The 19169-nt window shown below is 37.6% G+C and overlaps 1 protein-coding gene across 1 annotated transcript; it reads left to right on the forward strand.

Annotated features, from left to right (window-relative positions):
• The first annotated feature begins 1417 nt into the window (after positions 1-1417).
• Odam (odontogenic, ameloblast associated) lies at positions 1418-11512 on the forward strand. Its single transcript, XM_050150258.1, has 13 exons — positions 1418-1555; positions 2275-2340; positions 2427-2468; positions 3108-3155; positions 3606-3836; positions 4220-4264; positions 6348-6452; positions 7273-7320; positions 7784-7831; positions 8470-8541; positions 10017-10178; positions 10385-10443; positions 11368-11512. Exons 2-12 carry the CDS (start codon positions 2290-2292, stop codon positions 10412-10414), a joined length of 882 nt encoding a protein of 293 aa, XP_050006215.1. The 5' UTR covers positions 1418-1555; positions 2275-2289; the 3' UTR covers positions 10415-10443; positions 11368-11512.
• The last annotated feature ends 7657 nt before the right edge of the window (positions 11513-19169 follow it).

Consider the following 19169-nt stretch of genomic DNA (forward strand, 5'->3'; position numbering starts at 1 on the left):
CCCAAGACAGATGAGAAATGGGGACATCTCTCCCATGCTCACAACTTGGGAGCTGGCTCACTCAGATCTTCATTAGTAGCCTTGGTTTTATTGGGGTGCCCTGGGAAGGTGAAGAGCCTGCTCTCTGAGTGCTGCAGCTGATGGGGGTCAGGGACAATTCTCCCGCTCTTATAGGACCATTTGACTAGCTCTCCTACCTGCCCCAGGATGAGAGGAGTCGGGTGGGGCGTCAGTGAAGATAAACTAAAATTTAAGAGATGGTGTAGGAGGTTTTTCTGTTGTGTGTTGCTTTCATTGGTTGAATAAAGAGACTGCCTTGGCCTTTTGATAGGGCAGCCCTTAGGTCATAAGCACCATCTTACTAAAACAGATACAACTTTGTTTTAGAAAGCCATTATCTCTGCTTTAGTACATGGTAAGATCAAATTAACTGACTAATTCCCCCATAATTCATTACCACAGTGCTTGTGTTCTTAGAATATTAGAGTATAAAATACTAAAATATTGACATTCAAAATAAACACTAGACTATTTTTAATAAATAAGTTTAAATAAGTAAAAACACTGTTATACTTTCAATATATAAAACTGTAGACAATTATGCTTCACGTTCATTATCTTAAGGATTTTCATTTCATAGATATCTAGAAATTCAGACTTTTTAGGATTTTACTTCATAAATGGAAGGATATTCACTACTGTTTTCAAAAAGCTAAAGTGGCAAACTCTAGAAATGATCCCGACAGTGGGAGCAGGTGTGTCTGTGACTCTATTGCCTTCTATTGGGACTCTTTCCCTCCTAATGGGTCACCTCATCCTGCCTCACTCTGAGGGCTTTTGCTTTGTCTTATTCCATCTTGTTTTATCATGTGGAGTTGTTGTCTCTTGCGGGGGGTCTTCTCTTTTCTGAAGAGAAAGGAGAGGATACGGACCTGGGGAAGAGGAAAAATGGGTAGGGGGAGCTAGGAGGAGTGGAGGGAGGGGAAACTATGTCCTGGATGTATTATATGAGAGAATAATCTATTTTCAAATAAAAAATAAACAAGTAAGTCTAGTTCACATTACCTCAGCCTAATGGCAGAGCCCTGGATAATAGTGCTACCAACTAAGCTTTGTACTTCTACTAAGATCTGAGTTGTATTTGCAGTCTGAATTTTCTTCTCAGAGGAAAAAAAATCATCACTTACAGAGTCTTAAATTTAGTAAAGGGTTTAGGGTTACTAATTTAAGGTATCTATTTTAAAAATGATAAAAGGAGTGGAACAAAATTAGCCCAGGAGAGTTAGTCATGACCATGGAGAAACCAAGAGTGATCCCAGACAAACGTCTCAGGGGTAATTGAAAAGCATTATTTAGGGTGTGAGAGTTCATACACCACGGGGATGATGAGGAAAGGGGTTATTAGCTAAGCCATTGTCTAAAACCCACTGAATCACTGGTCCCTTTCAATGATGATTGGTCCCTTTTTTTTCTAAAGACGGGTTTTAAATTTTAAGAGACGATCTGAAGAGCAGAACTGAGAAAGAAAGGGACACAGATCTTACAAAGGAGTAAGGTAAGATATCAGATCTTTTCTTTGCTATTTCAAAAACCAAAATCTGATACACTAAAGTGGTCACCCTGACGTGTGGATATGGCCGCAGTGTGAAATACAGTAGGTGTTTTTACAGATAGCAGCAAAAGGTTAGAAGTATCCACCAGTTACCGTAAGTATCGCTACTGCTGTTTACCTTCTCCTGGATGAGGAAGACAATGCTGCCACTACCACAGCTAATAATCATGAATATTATTAGACTTCTTTCTAATGGGAATTTTCTCTTTGGTCTAGTACTGGTAGATATTTGTTGTGATATTTTTTCACTGCTGACATTAAGATCATCCTAATAACAAAGACCCAGTCAGTAGATCCCAGGCAGACAGTATGTGCGGGGGGGGGGGGGGGGGGGGGGGGGGGGGGGGGGGGATGGAGCTTCACGGACTGGAGAATGCATACCCTTCAGTTAGAGGCTAACAGTGATATGGCTACATCATCTACCACTAAATGAGCTTTATGGTCAAGCAAACAGTTTTCTTCATAAATACCTACATTAAGAGATAGTCGTACAGATAATTCTTATTTCGAGCCATAAATGTAAGTAAATAGAGAGAAACTGACTCAGCTAGCATGTGGATTTGACAGTGCCATCTGATGAACTTTGCTATGCCTTTATTTTTGTCATGAAATTTTAAGCAAACAGTACCTTTTAAAGCTAAGCATTACAACTCATTGTATAGGTATATCATCTGAAAATGAAAATTATAATTCTTCTTGGACTCCTAGGAGCTACATCCTCAGCCCCGGTAAGTGGAGCATGGGGCTCTTGATTTCAGCATACAAACCTATGCATTTCCCTTTCCTCACCATTTTCTTTTTTTTTTTTTTTTAGCTTGTCTCACAACGCCTATTGTCTGCTAGCAACAGTCATGAGGTTAGTTTAAATAATTAGGTCATTCTCCTGTGTTCTCTAAGTGAAAATACAATGGAAAGAGATAAAAAGCCTTCATCCAGGCCACTGGGTCTTGAACATCTCCAAACATATTTCCAAGCTGTATGGTTGCTTTGTCTACCAGGTGGCTTCTAACGAGTTGTTTTGTCTTCCTTGCGTAATCATAAGCTCTCCAAACACAGTGTCATCTGTACCCTTTGTTCCAGTAGTACTAATGTAGGTATTAAATACAGATGCCTAAACATAAAACACCCTTATTTTGTTACAAATAACACTAACACACATTACTCAGCTGTTATAAAACTCCACTGAAAACTTGTCTCTTGTATGCAGCATTTCTGATTTGACTCCACATATAACTAAGTGAAAATTTCCCTTCAATAAGAAAAACTTAAGCTGATAAAACTGTGAGGTGTCATTCATAGCAGGGGGCAGCATTGCTAAACTCCAACTTTGTCTCCAACTCAGACCTCTAATCCCTGTGGTTTAATGCAGTCTTAGCGGAGAAGAGGGTCACTTCACAACTGAAGCGAGTCAACTAGCTGTGGCTCGTGCTCCCTCTGTAGAATTCATTTCAGAAGGCATCATCACCTCATTTTCCTGTTGTCTCGCCTTTTCTAGTTACTCCTCAATCTGAATAATGGTCGACTTTTGCCACTGGAATTTCAGGTACTGCAATGTACATAAACAGTTCAGAGGGAATGTGTTTCTGATGTGCGTGTCCTATGGTGTGGAATGAGAACAAAATGCATTCATTTATATTGTTAAGAATTTTATATGTGCCTGGCACTCATTCTGATGACTTTTGAGATAGCTAACCATTTTAAACAAAGCTGTATCTAGCCAACCAAAAGGAATAGTAAAGAAAAAAAAATTGAATTCAGTCAAATTTCTGAAGAAACTTGTGTTCTTTGTTCAACTCCTTGCATTTCATATTTCTCATGACAGTTGAAAACCTCCTATTTGTGAGGTTGGTTTGTTTATAAGGAGCTGAGATATCTTCTCATAAAACTTAAAATATATAAATTGTCTACATTATTATTTTTATTACTCAGTCTTGATTTCAAGTTTGTTTAATATGAGAGAGTAATGTTTCCTTTCTATCTTTGTTTTTCACAGGGTGCATTTAACCCCTGGATTGCTCCCTTCCCTGGGATCCTGCAGCAGCAGCAGCAACAACAACAACAACAAGCTCAGGTCCCAGGAGGCCTACAGTTTCCAATCTCAACACTAGAGAGCTTTGCTGGATTTTTCCCAGGACAGTTTGGGCTTGCCCAAGTAGGCCAGGCTGGCCAACCAGAACCCTCACAGCAGCAAACCCCACCACAGACCCCACAGGGTGCTAACCTTGTAAGTGGAACTTCTTCCATCTTGCAGCTGTAAGACAGAACATAAAGGTTGCTGTGATCATTTAAAACTTTGATATAGGACAAGAGTCTTATTGTGTCTTATGTCTCCTATGCTGTTTCAATCACCATGGAAAGCATCTCCTAATTTTAAATATAAAAATAACATTAAAATCTATTACCCTAGTTTATAGACAATAATCAGGAGTATGTAGATGCATAATTTGCATGAATAATAACTCATGTAGAAGATAAAACATTAGTGGATATTGCTAATGCAAATGATACATGGGAAGCTAGCTCTAGGAAAAGCAGATCAAGAATTTTAAGTAACAACTAGAGTATAATTTGTTTATATGATTTTCTGGGTTTGTCTGTTTTCTCCAGGTGTCCTATGTGGTTCCCTTCAAAGTGCCTCAGGATCAGACACAGGTGAGTGGACAGAATCCTGTGGCTAACCCAGAAGTGGCTCCCTGGGCTCTCCATAGCACTACCTCTTGCTCCCCTGGGTCTCCAGCATCAGGGCTTTCTCACCTGTGGATCACCCATCACTGGCTAGAGACGCCATCACTGGCCTCTAGACATCTACTGATGCTGGGTTTACTTAATTCTCTAAGAACAGGAGCAAAATAGGATCTCTGGGACCCTTGCATAACTACAATATCACTATGCAGAGGGAAAGAGTTCAGTAAGACCAGGACATGTCTTCTCTGTATTTAAGTGCCGACACCAGGGAACAATCCCAGGAGCTGACTCTGTACCCTCTCAAACTTTGTTTCAGAGAATCTTGCATTTATATCTGATATGTAGCTATAAATAATACACATTATAGTGATCATATTTTTATTGCAAAATAACACTAACATACATTCATCTCTTATAAAACTCCACTGGAAACATCCCACACTCTTGAATGCAGTGCTTATGATTTGCGTCACGTAAAAATTTTCCTTCACTAATAAAAAACTAATTTTATATTAACTAACAAATTTACTATGCTAATACAGAAAGTTCTGTTAATACTAGCTAATTATATAATACCTCAGATTCAAAGAAATGGGGCTACATATAAATCACTAATTATATAATACCTCAGATTCAAAGAAATAGGGCTACATATAAATCACTATTCACATGAAGGCTATTACCTGCTCAAACAAAGTTACACTGTTTGTCTCTTCTGTAAGTGTTATTATGCAATTAGGTTTCACTCCCACCGCCATTACATAATAACACAATTCTAGACATTATCTCATTGCATATCACACGTATGTAGAGAGTCAGATATGTGACAAACACGATTACTTCATTTCAAGGACCGGGAAACAAAGTTTTAACGAGATTAAGTGTCTTATCCCAGTGAACTAAATACCTGAATTAGAAGTCAGTCCTCTTCCCCTCTTTTAACCACTAATCCAGCTCTCGACACTGGCTTTACATCAAAAGCTTAGTGGGCAATTTTGAAAATTACAAACACCAAGCCCCACCTTAAGGCTCTAGGTATCACTTACTTGACCAGACAAATATTGTTGGGTTTCTGAATGTTTAATGGGTGATTTTTACTCTTGTTCAGGATAAAAAACCTCTTATGCAGATTGTATTTATTTCAGAAACATGATTGCATTATCTTCAAATGTTATAGCTACTATACTCATCTGATGACACAAAAGATAACACAGCATTAAACATTGTATCCACGTACCATGCTCCTTATTTTCCACGGGCTCTTTATGTACATGCACATAGACATAACCAGAATCCCAAAGGATGGCAACATTGGTCCTTTTATTTGTTTTATCACTTCCTAGGTTTCTCTAATATTCTAAAATTCATAAAGATTATTCTTAAAATGCATTGAGATTTGTCACATCTCTGAGTGTTCTGCCTATGTGTATGTATGTGCACCATAGGCAATGTAGCACCTCAAATCAGAAGAGGGCACTGGATATCTTAGCCCTGGAGTTAACTGGTGGCTTTGAGCCACCATGTGCGTGCTGGCCAGGTCATCTACTGGAGAAACACGTGCTTTTAATCCTGAGCCTCTTGATCGCCCAAGAATTATTGTAATAAAATGGAAATCATTAAGAACTTAATTTAATTTCCTTTTCATTCACTAGGCAGAACTTTTAATATCATGATCTGCAGAATTACAATTCTCAAGATTATAGGAAAAATACTGCATAGACTATCTCTCCTTAGGGGCTTGCATACTAACCTATATACAACATTTTTTAAGATACTATTTGTTAAAAGAACACATGCTTCATTTACTTAGTTGAATCCTAAGTTCTTTAAATATGTAACTCTAAAATTGAAGTCTGGTATCATTTTGGGTACAAGTTGTTTCTAAATTTGGCAACACTATAAAAGTGCTATGCACAGTTCAGTTTTTGCTTGAGATGGTAGTTCATACCTATAATACCAGGATAAAGGTATTAGTGATATTAAAAGAGTGAGAAATATTGTTCATCCTGATATAATGAAACTTCCTGTGTACTTCTGTGTTTACACATAGATGTTTGGGTACTACCCAGTTTACATGTTTCTGCCCTGGGAGCAACTTCAACAAGCGGTCACATCATCACCTCAGCAAACAGGTCCACAGCTATTTGAGGAGCAGGTACTATGTGGGTTTTGTTTTAATCTGATTAGTTCAATTATGGAAAAAGGTAAGCACCCTGAGAAAAGAATAATTGAGGGTGGATAGTGCACTCAATCACTTGACCTCGCAGAATAGGACATGGTGTTGTAGTAGGAGCGGCGAGGCTCCGTCCCTGGCACCCGGCCGCCTGCATGGCTAGTTTATGCCCCGAAATAATTACACGGAAACTGTATTCTTTTAAACACTGCCTGCCCCATTAGTTCCAAGCCTCTTATTGGCTATCTCTTACATATCAATCTAACCCATTTCTAATATCCCTGTAACACCACGAGGTGTCTTACCAGGGAAGATCTTAACCTGCATCTGTGTCCGGTAGGAGAATTATGGCGACTCTCTGACTCAGCTTCTTTCTCTCAGCATTCTGTTCTGTCTACTCCGCCTACCTAATTTTCTGTCCTATGAGGGCCAAGGCAGTTTCTTTATTAGTTAACCAATGAAAGCAACAGATAAGATACAAGACCTACCCAGTTAACCAATGAAAGCAACAGATAAGATACAAGACCTACCTCCACCAACATGGTGTCTCTCCTAGAAGCAAACTCTGAACTAATATGGCAGCACACTAAGCCTATAATCTCAATAAATGAAGTCAGTAAATGGTTCTAACAAAATCAGGTTCAAAACTGATTTTTTTTCTGAATTGGATTTTTCTTACATTTAGAATCTATAAGTACTCATTATATGTATATATATATTTCAAATATATGTGATCATTTTTCAAAAATTTATGACAAAAATTGTCACAATTAATCTAATACCTTTTTCAAAATTCTGACAGATACCATTTTATAATCAATTTGGATACATACAACAACAAGCAGAACTGGTAAGTAAATGCATAATTTTAATATCTAAAAATATATTTAGTACTACTTGTTCTCTATTAATATGTAATATATGTATGTATATATACATATAAATATATGTACATATACTAACTTATATGTAATATAAATATATTTATGTGCTTATTATTGAAAACACTAAAATATGAAAGATTGCGAAGTAAAATACTTGTGATCATTAGAACTTGAAATACAATTTGATACCATATATTCATTTTCCAAGCCTAAAACAAATTTTAAGAATTCAGTTTAAATTCAGATCTCTCATGATATATGTTCAAAGATGTCTTAACATTCAATGTTGATTTTTGAAAACTAAAACATGTAGACTTTCAAAAAACATTTAACTAATGTAAATGCATATAATTTTAAGTGATCATTTTTCAAAAACTTATGACAAAAATTGTCACAATTAATCTCATACCTTTTTCAAAATTCTAACAGATACCATTCTATAATCAATTTGGATACATACCACAACAAGCAGAACCTGTGAGTAAATGCATAATTTTAATATCTAAAAATATATTTGGTACTACTTGCTTCTCTATTAAACACAAGTGTGTCTTTCAAATAAAAATCACCAAGAGTACACTTCTAGATGGATGAAGTCTGATTAGCTATTACATTGTTATGCGAACACACATAAGAAACCATAGAAAGATTTCTTAGGTGCACTTGCATGGACTTACAGAACTTGCATTGGATGGTTTTGGAGGGAGAATACTCAAGTACTAGTCAGTCCTGGAAAGGGAATGCTCGGGGAGTAGGGGTGTTCTCTGAGTGTCTTAGGGATCAGATAGAAGGTAATAGAACAAGTCTGAGGCTGTGTCTGGGGAGCAAGTCACTAGTAGTAACCAGAATGTGAGGTCACTTGTACTCGGTCTCTTACCATGACACTAGAAAATCTCATATTCCAAGCTTCATTGCATTCAGACACAGCATTCCCTGTGGTTGATGCTTTACAGACTTCTACACCTGAAGCAAACCGAGTGTCTGTTCTCTCCTGCCTACAGTGGCCTTTCTCTTTCTCAAATCTAAACTCGTAAGAAGTTGAATTGTGCTGGAGTGCTTTGGTTGGCAAAAGAATGTATGCTGATTTAGACCTCTTTACCCTTCTGATTCTTCAGGGTGTACAAGGAGGACAGCAGCATTTAGCTGTTGACACCTTTGTAGGCACAGCTCCAGAAACCCCCGGGATGGTAAGATTCCTTACAAAACCTTGTGGTAACTGGAAATTGACAATAAGAACTTCCAAGTTTCTTCAGTAGTATTCATTTACTGTAAACACTGTGTCTTAGTTAGGGTGAAGAGACACCATGACCACAGCAACACTTATAAGGAAAACGTTAAATTGGGGTTGCTCACATACTGTTTCTGATATTCAGCTCATTATCATGTGGGGAGCATGGCGGCATGCAGGCACACATGGTGCTAGCTATGTCTTGATCAGAAGGCAATGGAGTAGACGCAGACACTGGGCAGTATCTTAACCATAGAAAACCTCAAGACCCGCCCCTACAATGACACACTTCCTCCAACTAGGCCACACCTACTTCAACAAAGCTACACTTTGTAATAGCACCACTCCTACCAGCTTACAGGGACCAATTACATTCAAACTACCACATACCGTTACAATGATCATCAATGATTACTGATCTTCCCCTGTAATCTTTGTTAGTCAAGATTTAAATCATTCAATTCCTCAACTATTTACTAAAAAACTTTTTCCAGGAACTCTTCTGTGTACCTTATTTAAAAGTTGGGGTACTATTGGCAGTTGATGACTTGGAGAGGGAAAGTCCTATTTCTTTGGTGGTGTAGTCACTCATGGCTAACACATGCATTAATGGGTGAACCATACCAACATGTTTAATAACATTACTAATTGGATGCAGTGGGGTATGTTAATTTAAAAAAAGAAGTGGAGGAGGAGCAGGAAGAGAGGTAGGAGAAAGAGAAGCACCTGAAGCTAAGAGACAGATGTGCTAGAAAACTCCAAAAAAGTTAGAAGGGAAAATGTGGGTTGGATATAATCATAACACACTGCATGCATACATGTAGTGGCATTTCATCTGTATTTTAATAAACAAAGCTTGCCTAAAGATCAGAGAGTGAAACAGCCCCACTGGTCAGCCTTACAGACCAGGCGGTGGTGACACACACCTTTAATCCCAGTAGCTACACTAGCTGCCATAGAAACCGGGCAGTGCCTGCCTTTAATCCCAGTGGCACACACCTTTAGTACCAGAACTAGAGAGGATTATTAAATGATAGGAGACAGCTCTCACTCTCAGTCTCATTCTGATATTCCCTGAGGCAGGATTGCCGTTTTAGACCTAGGTAGAGGTAAGAGCTAGTGGCTGACTGCTTTGCTTTTCAGATCTTCAGGTTGAACCCCAATTTCTGTCTCTGAGTTTTTATTAGTCATACTTTACATACATGTATGATGTTCTCAAAGAATAAATTTAAAAGTAGCTATCAATATACAACCATGTTTGTGAAATATAATCACAACCTTTCTACGATAGTTTATGAACTATAAAACTAATAAGACACATATTGTTTAATGTGATGCCTATTTGTGCCCCTCAACCCTTTAGCTTCACAGTCTCCCAAGTTTGAAGGGTCTACTTGGAGATGTAACCACTTTGTCCTGTTCTTGATCTTACAGCCCATAGAAGGCGGTCCGCTGCATTCACAAAGAGAACCAGTCAGCTTTAAGCATGACAATGCAGGAGTTTTAATGCCTCCAACTACCCCAAAACCAAGCAGCAAGAATGTTTTCACTCCTGCAATAGACCCAACTATTGCCCCAGTACTTCTAGAACAGAAGGTAGGGTGACCAAAGATTCATTTTATGAAATAAATTGTTCTCTATGGTCTAAGTGATACATTATAATAAAAGTACATGTAAGTAATAATATATTGCCATAAATCTGAATAAAAACAGCCAACAATTATTATTTTAAATCAATTTTTCAGGGCGTAACTTGATTTTAATTGTAATATGAGCTTCCTGTGAATGTTCTTTCTCTCTAGGTCAAGACTGATAAACTAAGAGAGCCATAAGACATTGTCTTAATCACTCGGAGATTTTGGTAGGTATTTTTTTTGCCAAGATTAAAGCTTAAATGCCCTAACAATTTTTAACAAAAAATTAATTTGAAAATTAACAAAGAGTTCTTAGCATAAAGATTATAGAAAAACAAGCTAGTGTTTAAATCTGCCTACAAAGACCACACCAATTATGAGTTTTGCCTAAATTTTAAAAATCAAAATTAACTTCTTAAAGTCATATCTGCCTATATTATAAACTTGATATGAGTCACATAAATACTGAGTATATTGTTTCTATATAAAAGAAATCACATGTTCTCTACATAGTCAGTCCTCCTAAGACATCTTTTCATTTTACTAACTAAATACTGTGATTGATGTTAATATCGCTTTGTTTTAAATAAAGTATAGTAAAATAATAAAAGAATTGTATAATGACAGAGCAATTTCAAAATTAATTAATTACATCCTAAATATAACCATGATTAGATATTTGTCTAAATGAACTTGGTTGGCTACTGAAGATACATTATTCATTTATTAGGAAAGCATTCTTGAAGTTATACTACTAATAAAAACACACATAGAAAGGAATGCAGAGTAATTTACTAAGCAAACTAAAGGACAAGGTGTTTAAAGTTTCTCATGAGCTCATTCAGACTCTTCTGGAAGAAGCAACATTGAGCAGACTTCAGTAGAAAAGGGCCACTAGGAACACAGTCAGGAGCAAGGAGCATCCTTTCCTCTCTAGAAAAGTACCTCACTGATGCACTATTTGAATAGTGCAAATCAATTCAAGCTACTGGTACAAAACCTGAAAGGTGTTTCCGAACAGTGTGAGCTTCGGCCAGTGTAAAACTTCCAGTGAGATGTTTTTGTTTCTTTTACAAACGATTTCAAATAGCTACACAACTTTATTCAAAAGAACCTACTAATACTGAAACTCTGTTCTTTCTTACTTTCAGGGAGAAGATGTGATGGTACCTTCGCTGTCTTTGAGATCATTTTCCTCTTCTATACTAATAGATATTCGTTTAATGGTATAAAACCTCTTCACTAGTCTCCTAATTTTCTTTACTTAGTATATTCTTCATGTCACAAAAAAACTAATACACCATGTAATAAGTTCTACCTTTACAAGGCTGTTTTCCCAAAGACAGGAGTAATTATGCTTATATAATCTAGAAAATAACAATACTAAAAATAAAGCTAATAATAGCAAATTAATTTGATAACTGTATTAATAAAGATGTCTCTAAAATTGTGCCATTAAAGAAAATAAATATGTATCGTCAATAGATTTATGATGAATGTGGCAATTGGTAAAAAACAGATAAACTATGAGTCTAACTTCCTCACGTCAACATCTGCTTGTTTTTCCCAATCCCATTCTGTCAGCTTGCTTATGATTCGTTCTCCTTCAAAGTCAATGTTTTGTTCTGTCTTGATTTGTGTTTTTGTTTGTTTGTTTGTTTGTTTAGACAGGGTCTCACCCTATTGCCTTGACTGTCCTGGAACTAAGTATGTAGATTAGGCTAGCCTTCAACGCATATAAATCTAGCTGTTTCTTCCTCTGAGTGCTGGGATTAAGGGTGTACAGTACCATGCCTGGCCCTCCAGAATTATTTCAAAAACAGATATTGGCCATGTGTGCTCTATTTATACCACAACTACATAGAAAGACGGGTGCTGAATGCAGAAGGACAGAAAGAAGGTGCCTGCTTATCTGGGGAGACAGCAGTCTACAGATGCTGGGACATGGATTTTGAATTTCATCACATTTGGATTTGAATCTTGAAGATGTCACTTAAACTTAGGCCTCTATTCTCAGTTGTAAATAGGGCAGAGTGAGACATGAATTTTAGAATTTCTGAAAGTACTGCTTGAAATAACATACAAGTACTAAAGAGTTACTTTTCTCTTTTTCACGTGTGAACTTAAAAGTACTTTCAACTTATTTTCTCAAATTCAGATCTTTAGCAAAAATTATCTGAAAACAGGAAATTTAGCATTTAATGTAGCTTATATGTATGTTAATAGAAGCATGTTATACTAGCTGTGAAGCGACATCATAACCACAGCAACTCTAGTAAAGGAAAATAATTTAATTGGGGGCGATTTACAGATTTAGAGGTTTAGTCCACTATCGTCGTGGTGGATATGGTAGCATGCAAGCAGACACGCTGCTGGAGCAGATGTATCTTGAGCATAGTAGACCTCAGTGTCAGCCCACACAGAGACACGCTTCCTACAACAAGGTCCTACCTACCCAATGAAGCCACACCTCCTAATAGTATGACTCCCTATGAGTTTATGGGGGCCAATTACATTCAAACCACCACATATGTGAATCTGCATATGTTAAAGATGAATAAGTTAATAAACTGATACATGTTATATTATTCAATAATTTGGTGTTCCAGTGGTAAAACACAAGGACATATTGAAATTTTCAGCCAAATGGGTGGAGGATCTAAGAAAAAAACATGAGTGAGGTAACTCAGATTCAGAAAGACAAATATAATACGTACTCATAAATGGCTTTTAGGCATAAAACAAAGAAAAAATGGCCTACAGTCCACAACCCCAGAAAACCTAGACAACAAAGAGGACCCTAAGAGAGACATACATGGATCTACATAGGAAGATGAAAAAGACAAGATCTCCTGAGTAAATTGGGAACATGGGGATCACGGGGGAGGGTCAATGGGAAGAAAGAAGGAAGAGAAGAAAGCAGAGAAAACTGTAAAGGAAAAAAATAAAACCCCACAAAAATGCTATTAGAAAAAAATTTGGTGTTCACCAGGCAGGAGTGGTGCATACCTTTAATCCAGCACTCGGGAGAGGCAGAGGCAAATGGATCTCTGAGTTACAGGACAGCTAAAGAAAACAGAAAAAAAAGAAAGAAAAAATGAATGAAAGAGAGAGAGAGAGAGAGAGAGGGAGGAGGGAGGGAGGGAGGGAGGGACAAACGGACAGACAGGCAGACATACAGGAGGGAAGGAAGGAAGGAAGGAAGGAAGGAAGGAAGGAAGGAAGGAAGGAAGGAAGGAAGGAAGGAAGGAAGGAAGGAAGGAAGGAAGGAAGGAAAATAGAAAAGAAAAAGAAAAAAGTGATGTTCTAGGTTCTACAGTTGATCATATTTTGTAGGATTGTAGCTGTTTCTACATTTAATAGTGTTGTTGTATCTCTGAATCTACTTTTTCTCTATGGACGAGCAACCCATTAATCACCAACTGTGCCTTCATTTTATTCTGTGTACTTTTCCCTGAGTTCATGTAATTAAGGAATGTAACCCTCAGTGCTTGACTGAGCTCCTCATGCCAGATATGACAAACACCAAGAAGTATAATAAAAACCTCAGGTGTTCAGCAGCTAAAAGCATTGTGTTCCCAAAATTCCAACCGTTCAGAAAATCATTTTTAAAGTTACATGATGTAATTCAAATCAAGTACTGAAGAGACAACCTAGAATATACTATACCAAGTACCCAATTTTAAAAGACAATGTAGTTAGAGGGAAGCCCAGAGACTGGAGAGGAGGGAGGAGTGTGATACAGCTTCTCTGTTCAAGATGAGACAGTGGGGAAGTTAGAAAAATGGTGAAATCCAGTGTGACTCCTTATCAGCTTGAGCACTCACTGATATTAGGGATGAATCATAAACACTTTTATTTATTTATTTATTTATTAAAGATTTCTGTCTCTTCCCCACCGCCGCCTCCCCTTTCCCTCCCCCTCCCCCAATCAAGTCCCCCTCCCTCGTCAGCCCAAAGAGCAATCAGGGTTCTCTGCCCTGTGGGAAGTCCAAGGACCACCCTCCTCCATCCAGGTCTAGTAAGAGCTTTTTTAAAGACTCTATTCATTGTTCTTATAATGACCAACTAATTGGTAACCATAATCTGAGTGTTCTATTGAACATGGTTTTGGGAGTTACCAGCATATGAATCAATGCCCTGATATTTTCAGACCAGGCTACCTCCCTGATTTCATCACTAGCACAACACACTTGAATCCCCCCTGTTCTTTTTATCCATATCAATAAAATCACATATACTTCTCATGACTGGCTTCTCTTATTAAACAATTTTTATGTGATTCATTCCTGATGACACATTGCATGGTATGGATACAGAACTCTGCTTTCTCAAACATTTGATCTATTTTCAGTTACTGACCACTATCTGCAAAGTTGACATCAATGTTCTAGCTCACTGCTTTTTATAAATATGTATTTTACAACTCTAGAATAGGTTCAGAAAGTAGGGTAAGGTCACAGGATAAGAAGATAAACGCAAACAGGGAAGGAACCTGGAGGCAGGAGCCGTGGATGAGTGGCTTGCTCTCCATGGCTTGATCAGCTTGCTATCTTATAGAACTCCCAATAGCCTAGGGATGGCCCCATCCACAAAGGGTTGGGCCCTCCCCCATTGACCACTGATTAAGAAAATGCCCTACAGCTGGATCTTATGGAGGCATTTTCTCAATTGAATTTCTCTCCTTTCAGATGACTGTAGTTTGTGTCAAGTTGACATAAAAATATCCAACACAGTATTTAATATTTTAAATTAAATTAATTTTATAATTAATTAAATTGATAAACTTAGTTTAATATTTAAGCTGAGTTTAGGTGCAGCAAAATAAAGCTAGATGTCTTGTGCAAAAAAAATAAGATAAGAAGATGCTGTTAAACAATTTATAACAATTTGTAAGTTTGCCTCTAACCTGTACATAGGATGGAGACAGTATATATGGATTCTAATCCCTCTACCTAAGGCAGCATTTAAAATTGCCAGCTTAAAAAAAAACTCATTTCCATTAGTTCTTCTCCCACAACCCCATTAAACTTTAACCTTTGCAACATTTCGCCTCAGTTCTCTCTTCTTTCTCTCAATACTTACTGCTTGAACAGCTCTCCCAGCTTGGTGCAGTGGCAGATACTGGAGCTGAGAATTCTCTTTCTAACTTTCGCTATTTTAACACAAAAGATGAAGAGATGTCTTGTGGTTTTACTTTGCAGTTTCTTTGTGTCTATGTTAACTTTCCATGCTTAATAGACACTTGTGTTTCTTTTGTTTTGATGTTTGCTACTTCTGTGTGTTTTTATGTTCTCATCAGTCCCTTGATACAGTTATTCTAGCTACTTTGATTTATATCTGCTGACTACAATGGTTAGATTGTCTGACGGTCCTTTCTACTGACTGATTTTGCTTTAAGCACCATATTCCTCATTTCTTTCACATGTCTCTGCAGAGTCTGTGTCTAATAGCTGTTCACTGATTTTATAAGTAACTAAACAAAACTCTGAGTTCAATCTTCTTCCTCTGTCACATGGTTCTCAAGCCTCCTAACATTGAAATTGAATACAGTACCTCATAACCCAAGCATGAAAACATGTCCATTGCTTTCCATAACTGTAGTTTTCTAGTTATGAACCATAATGTGAATATCTGATATGCAGGATATCTGATACGTGACCCCTGTGAAAAGGTCATTCACCCCCCAAAGGGTCAGGCCACACAGATTGAGAACCACTGCTCCAGAGTGTCCCTCTGCATTGATCTGGTAGATGTCTGATCTAGTATTTGTTTGTCACAGTTATTTATTTCATGAAGGGTGAGGTCTAGCTCTACCTGTATGCAGGAATAATTTAGAATGCAGTTAGAATGTATACTGTTTAAGAAAGTGACAATAGTAGGTTGTGCTCTAAGGTCCATGGCCCCACTATCCATGAATACATGCCTAGGAATGATTCCCCTCCTGTAAAGTGGGCCCTGAGTCCAATGAGACAACAGTTGGTTACCACCAGGATATGGGGGCCACTACTGCACCTTTAGGGATGTCTTGCCATGCTGGTCGTTGCTGTGGTTCGTAGACATCACAGCTAGGTAGGACTATGGATTGGTTTCCTTCGTTGACAGCTTTCATCGTAACAAAAGGTTCCTAAGGAGTAGGCTTTTGTGCCAGTTACTGCTCAAATACACCTGGTGTGGTCTCTTTAGCAATAGAGGTTTATTTTCAACTTCTGGGAGGCAAGCAAAGGTTATAGCAAAAAAAGATATACTGTTTTAGACATCTAACTCTCCTGACCAGCAATTTGAAAGAGAAGTTTCTCATGCTATGTACTGGTCTTTTTACTGGATAATCTAGGGCTCTTAGAGAGAGAATTATCACCCCAAGTTGTATGATTTAATTATATAAACACATATGTATGTACATACTTATATATATTGTAAACAAGTTTAAATAAATATGAAATACGTATTTCCCATGTCTTTTCCAAGAATTCTTCGTGTTTCTTATCCCTCATCTCACTCTCCTTCATCATTGTCCTTCCTCCCCAAACAAAACCCCCCCTCTATGTCTCTCCTCTCACCTATATCATACTATTCTGCTCTCCAGAGTTCTCTTCCCCTCTCCCCATTTTGCTTTAAGCATCATATTCCTCATTTCCATTCCCTGTTTATTCATATATCTATATCAGAAACTTTGGAGCTATGAACCACACATGAGAAAGAACATAAGATTTGTCTTTCTATGTCTGGGTAACATCACTCAACATAATATTTTCTATTTCCATCCATTTATCTGCAAAATCTGTGATTTCATTTTTCTGTATAGCTGAATACTATACCGTAGTGGATATGTACCACATTTTCACATCCATTCATCAGCTGAAGGACATTTAGGTTGTTTCCATTTCTTAGCTATTGTGAATAGAGCTCTAATGAACAAGACTGAGCAAGTGTCTGTAGAGAAGGATATTGAGTCCTTCGGGCACACACTAGCTGGGTCATACGGTTCATTTGTTTTTAACATTTTGTGAATTCTCCAAACTAATTTCCAGAGTAACTATCTATACCAGTTTGCAAGCCGGTCAACAGTGAATGAGGGCTTCCTTTCCCCCAATTCCCTCATGCATTTGTTGTCTATTGTTTTATTGATCTCCATTCTGAGTGGACTGGGATGGACTATTTTTGTATTTGAGTTATTATTTACTTGTCTATATGTTTATTTCAGTCTTATTCCTTGGTTCCAATGCAAAACTAAGTCCTATCAACTTGGTGTTTTCAACTCTCTTGCTGCCTGTCTGCTGGGTCTGTACAGGGTTTCTATCAAATGCCTCCGATTAGAAGGTATCTTAAGTTCTAAATCTTTCACTAAACCAGTGGATTCTGTAGAAATCTCTGATGAGCATCTCAGCTTTCCAGCTCCAGTTTCCCCTGCACTCCTCAAAACCTTGCCTTACTCATTCATACTTCAGGATAATCCAAGGGTTTGAACACAACGTACACACCTCGACTCTCACCTCAGAGTCTGCCTCACTTACAGAAGTTTCGACAGAAGCCTGGAATTTCCACCTCCTATGTCTCAGGCTGCTGTGAATGTGACTTATTCATAGAGACCTAACTGTCCCTACTCCTAATCATGAGTAATGCCAATAAAGAAAAAGCCAAAACACTATGGCTATTACTCTTTTTGCAAGTGTTAATTTCTTGGAGTTCTTACCATCACTGATCATTATCTCCACTCCCCCCAATAAAGGTCACACTGTGTAGTCTAGGCTGGCCTGTACCTCACTGTGTAGCCTAGGGTGGCTTCACACCCCTGTATTCCTCCTGCTTCTGCTCTTTGAATGCTGTAATTGTGTGTATGAGCCATCATTTCCTGCTACTATTGTTTTGCAAGACTGAAGTAAATACATAAATAAAACAGCCACTATCAGAGGAATCATGCTCACAGTCCAAAGGTTTTTTTTCCATATGTTTTTGCTGAATTTATTTTTATCTCCACTATCACCCCTGATTCACAGGTCACCCTCAGGGGAATATACTAAATGTGACCTGTGACAATACGATCATTCACAAATGGAAACCTCGTTATGTCCTACCTCTGCATGGAAGCGTTCAGTCCCTTCAAATCGGCCTCTGATTACTTTTCCTAATCCTTTAGTAAGCTCAGAGGCCCAGGATCACTTGGTCCTAGTGACATCTCTGCTATGCACCCTTGGCTTTTCCACTCCAGTGAAGAAAACCTTTGTGTTCTGTGAATTATACCATATGTGACTGATCTCAGCTTCCTGCCAAGAATATTGTTCTTCAACCTTTTCTTTTGTTGTTTTTACTTCAACTATTGAATTTAGATATATATATATAACTAAATATATATTTATATACACATATTACTAAATAGGTAAACAAAACCTACTTAGTTCATCCTATTTTACTTGTGTGTGTATGATTTCAGGGTTGACTACTTGGATTTTAATCATATTTGCCTCTCATGATTCTGTTTTTCTGTTTTTCTTATTTTTCTTTTATTAACAATAGATTTATTAAACAGATTTTTTAGACAATATATTTTGGTTATGGTTGCTTCTTCTTCAGTTCCTCCTGAATCCATACCACTCCCTCCCATTCAAATCCACATCTTTTCTATCTTTCATTAGAAATCAAACAAGCATCAAAAATAGTAATAAGATAAAACAAATGCAAATCAGAACAGGACAAAGCAAACAGGAGAGAAAGAGCCCAAGGGGAGGCCTGAGACATAGATGCAGATGCAAAGTCACACATTCTTACACAGGAATCCTACCAAATCGCAAAACCATTGCCTGTAAGGAAAACTCACTAAATAAATAATGAATAAAAGTAAAACCATAAATGATATGTAAGAGTAATAAAATATAATTTAAAAGTTCCTAGACAGTATGAAACAAAGGCTGGTTCACTTGGCAATTTATTTCTCTACCTTTGTGTATCACTTGCT

The sequence above is a fragment of the Alexandromys fortis genome, unplaced genomic scaffold (genome assembly GCF_014885135.2).
Source record: "Alexandromys fortis isolate MF-2015 unplaced genomic scaffold, M_Fortis_MF-2015_v1.1 scaffold_0, whole genome shotgun sequence".
Lineage (NCBI taxonomy): Eukaryota > Metazoa > Chordata > Mammalia > Rodentia > Cricetidae > Alexandromys > Alexandromys fortis.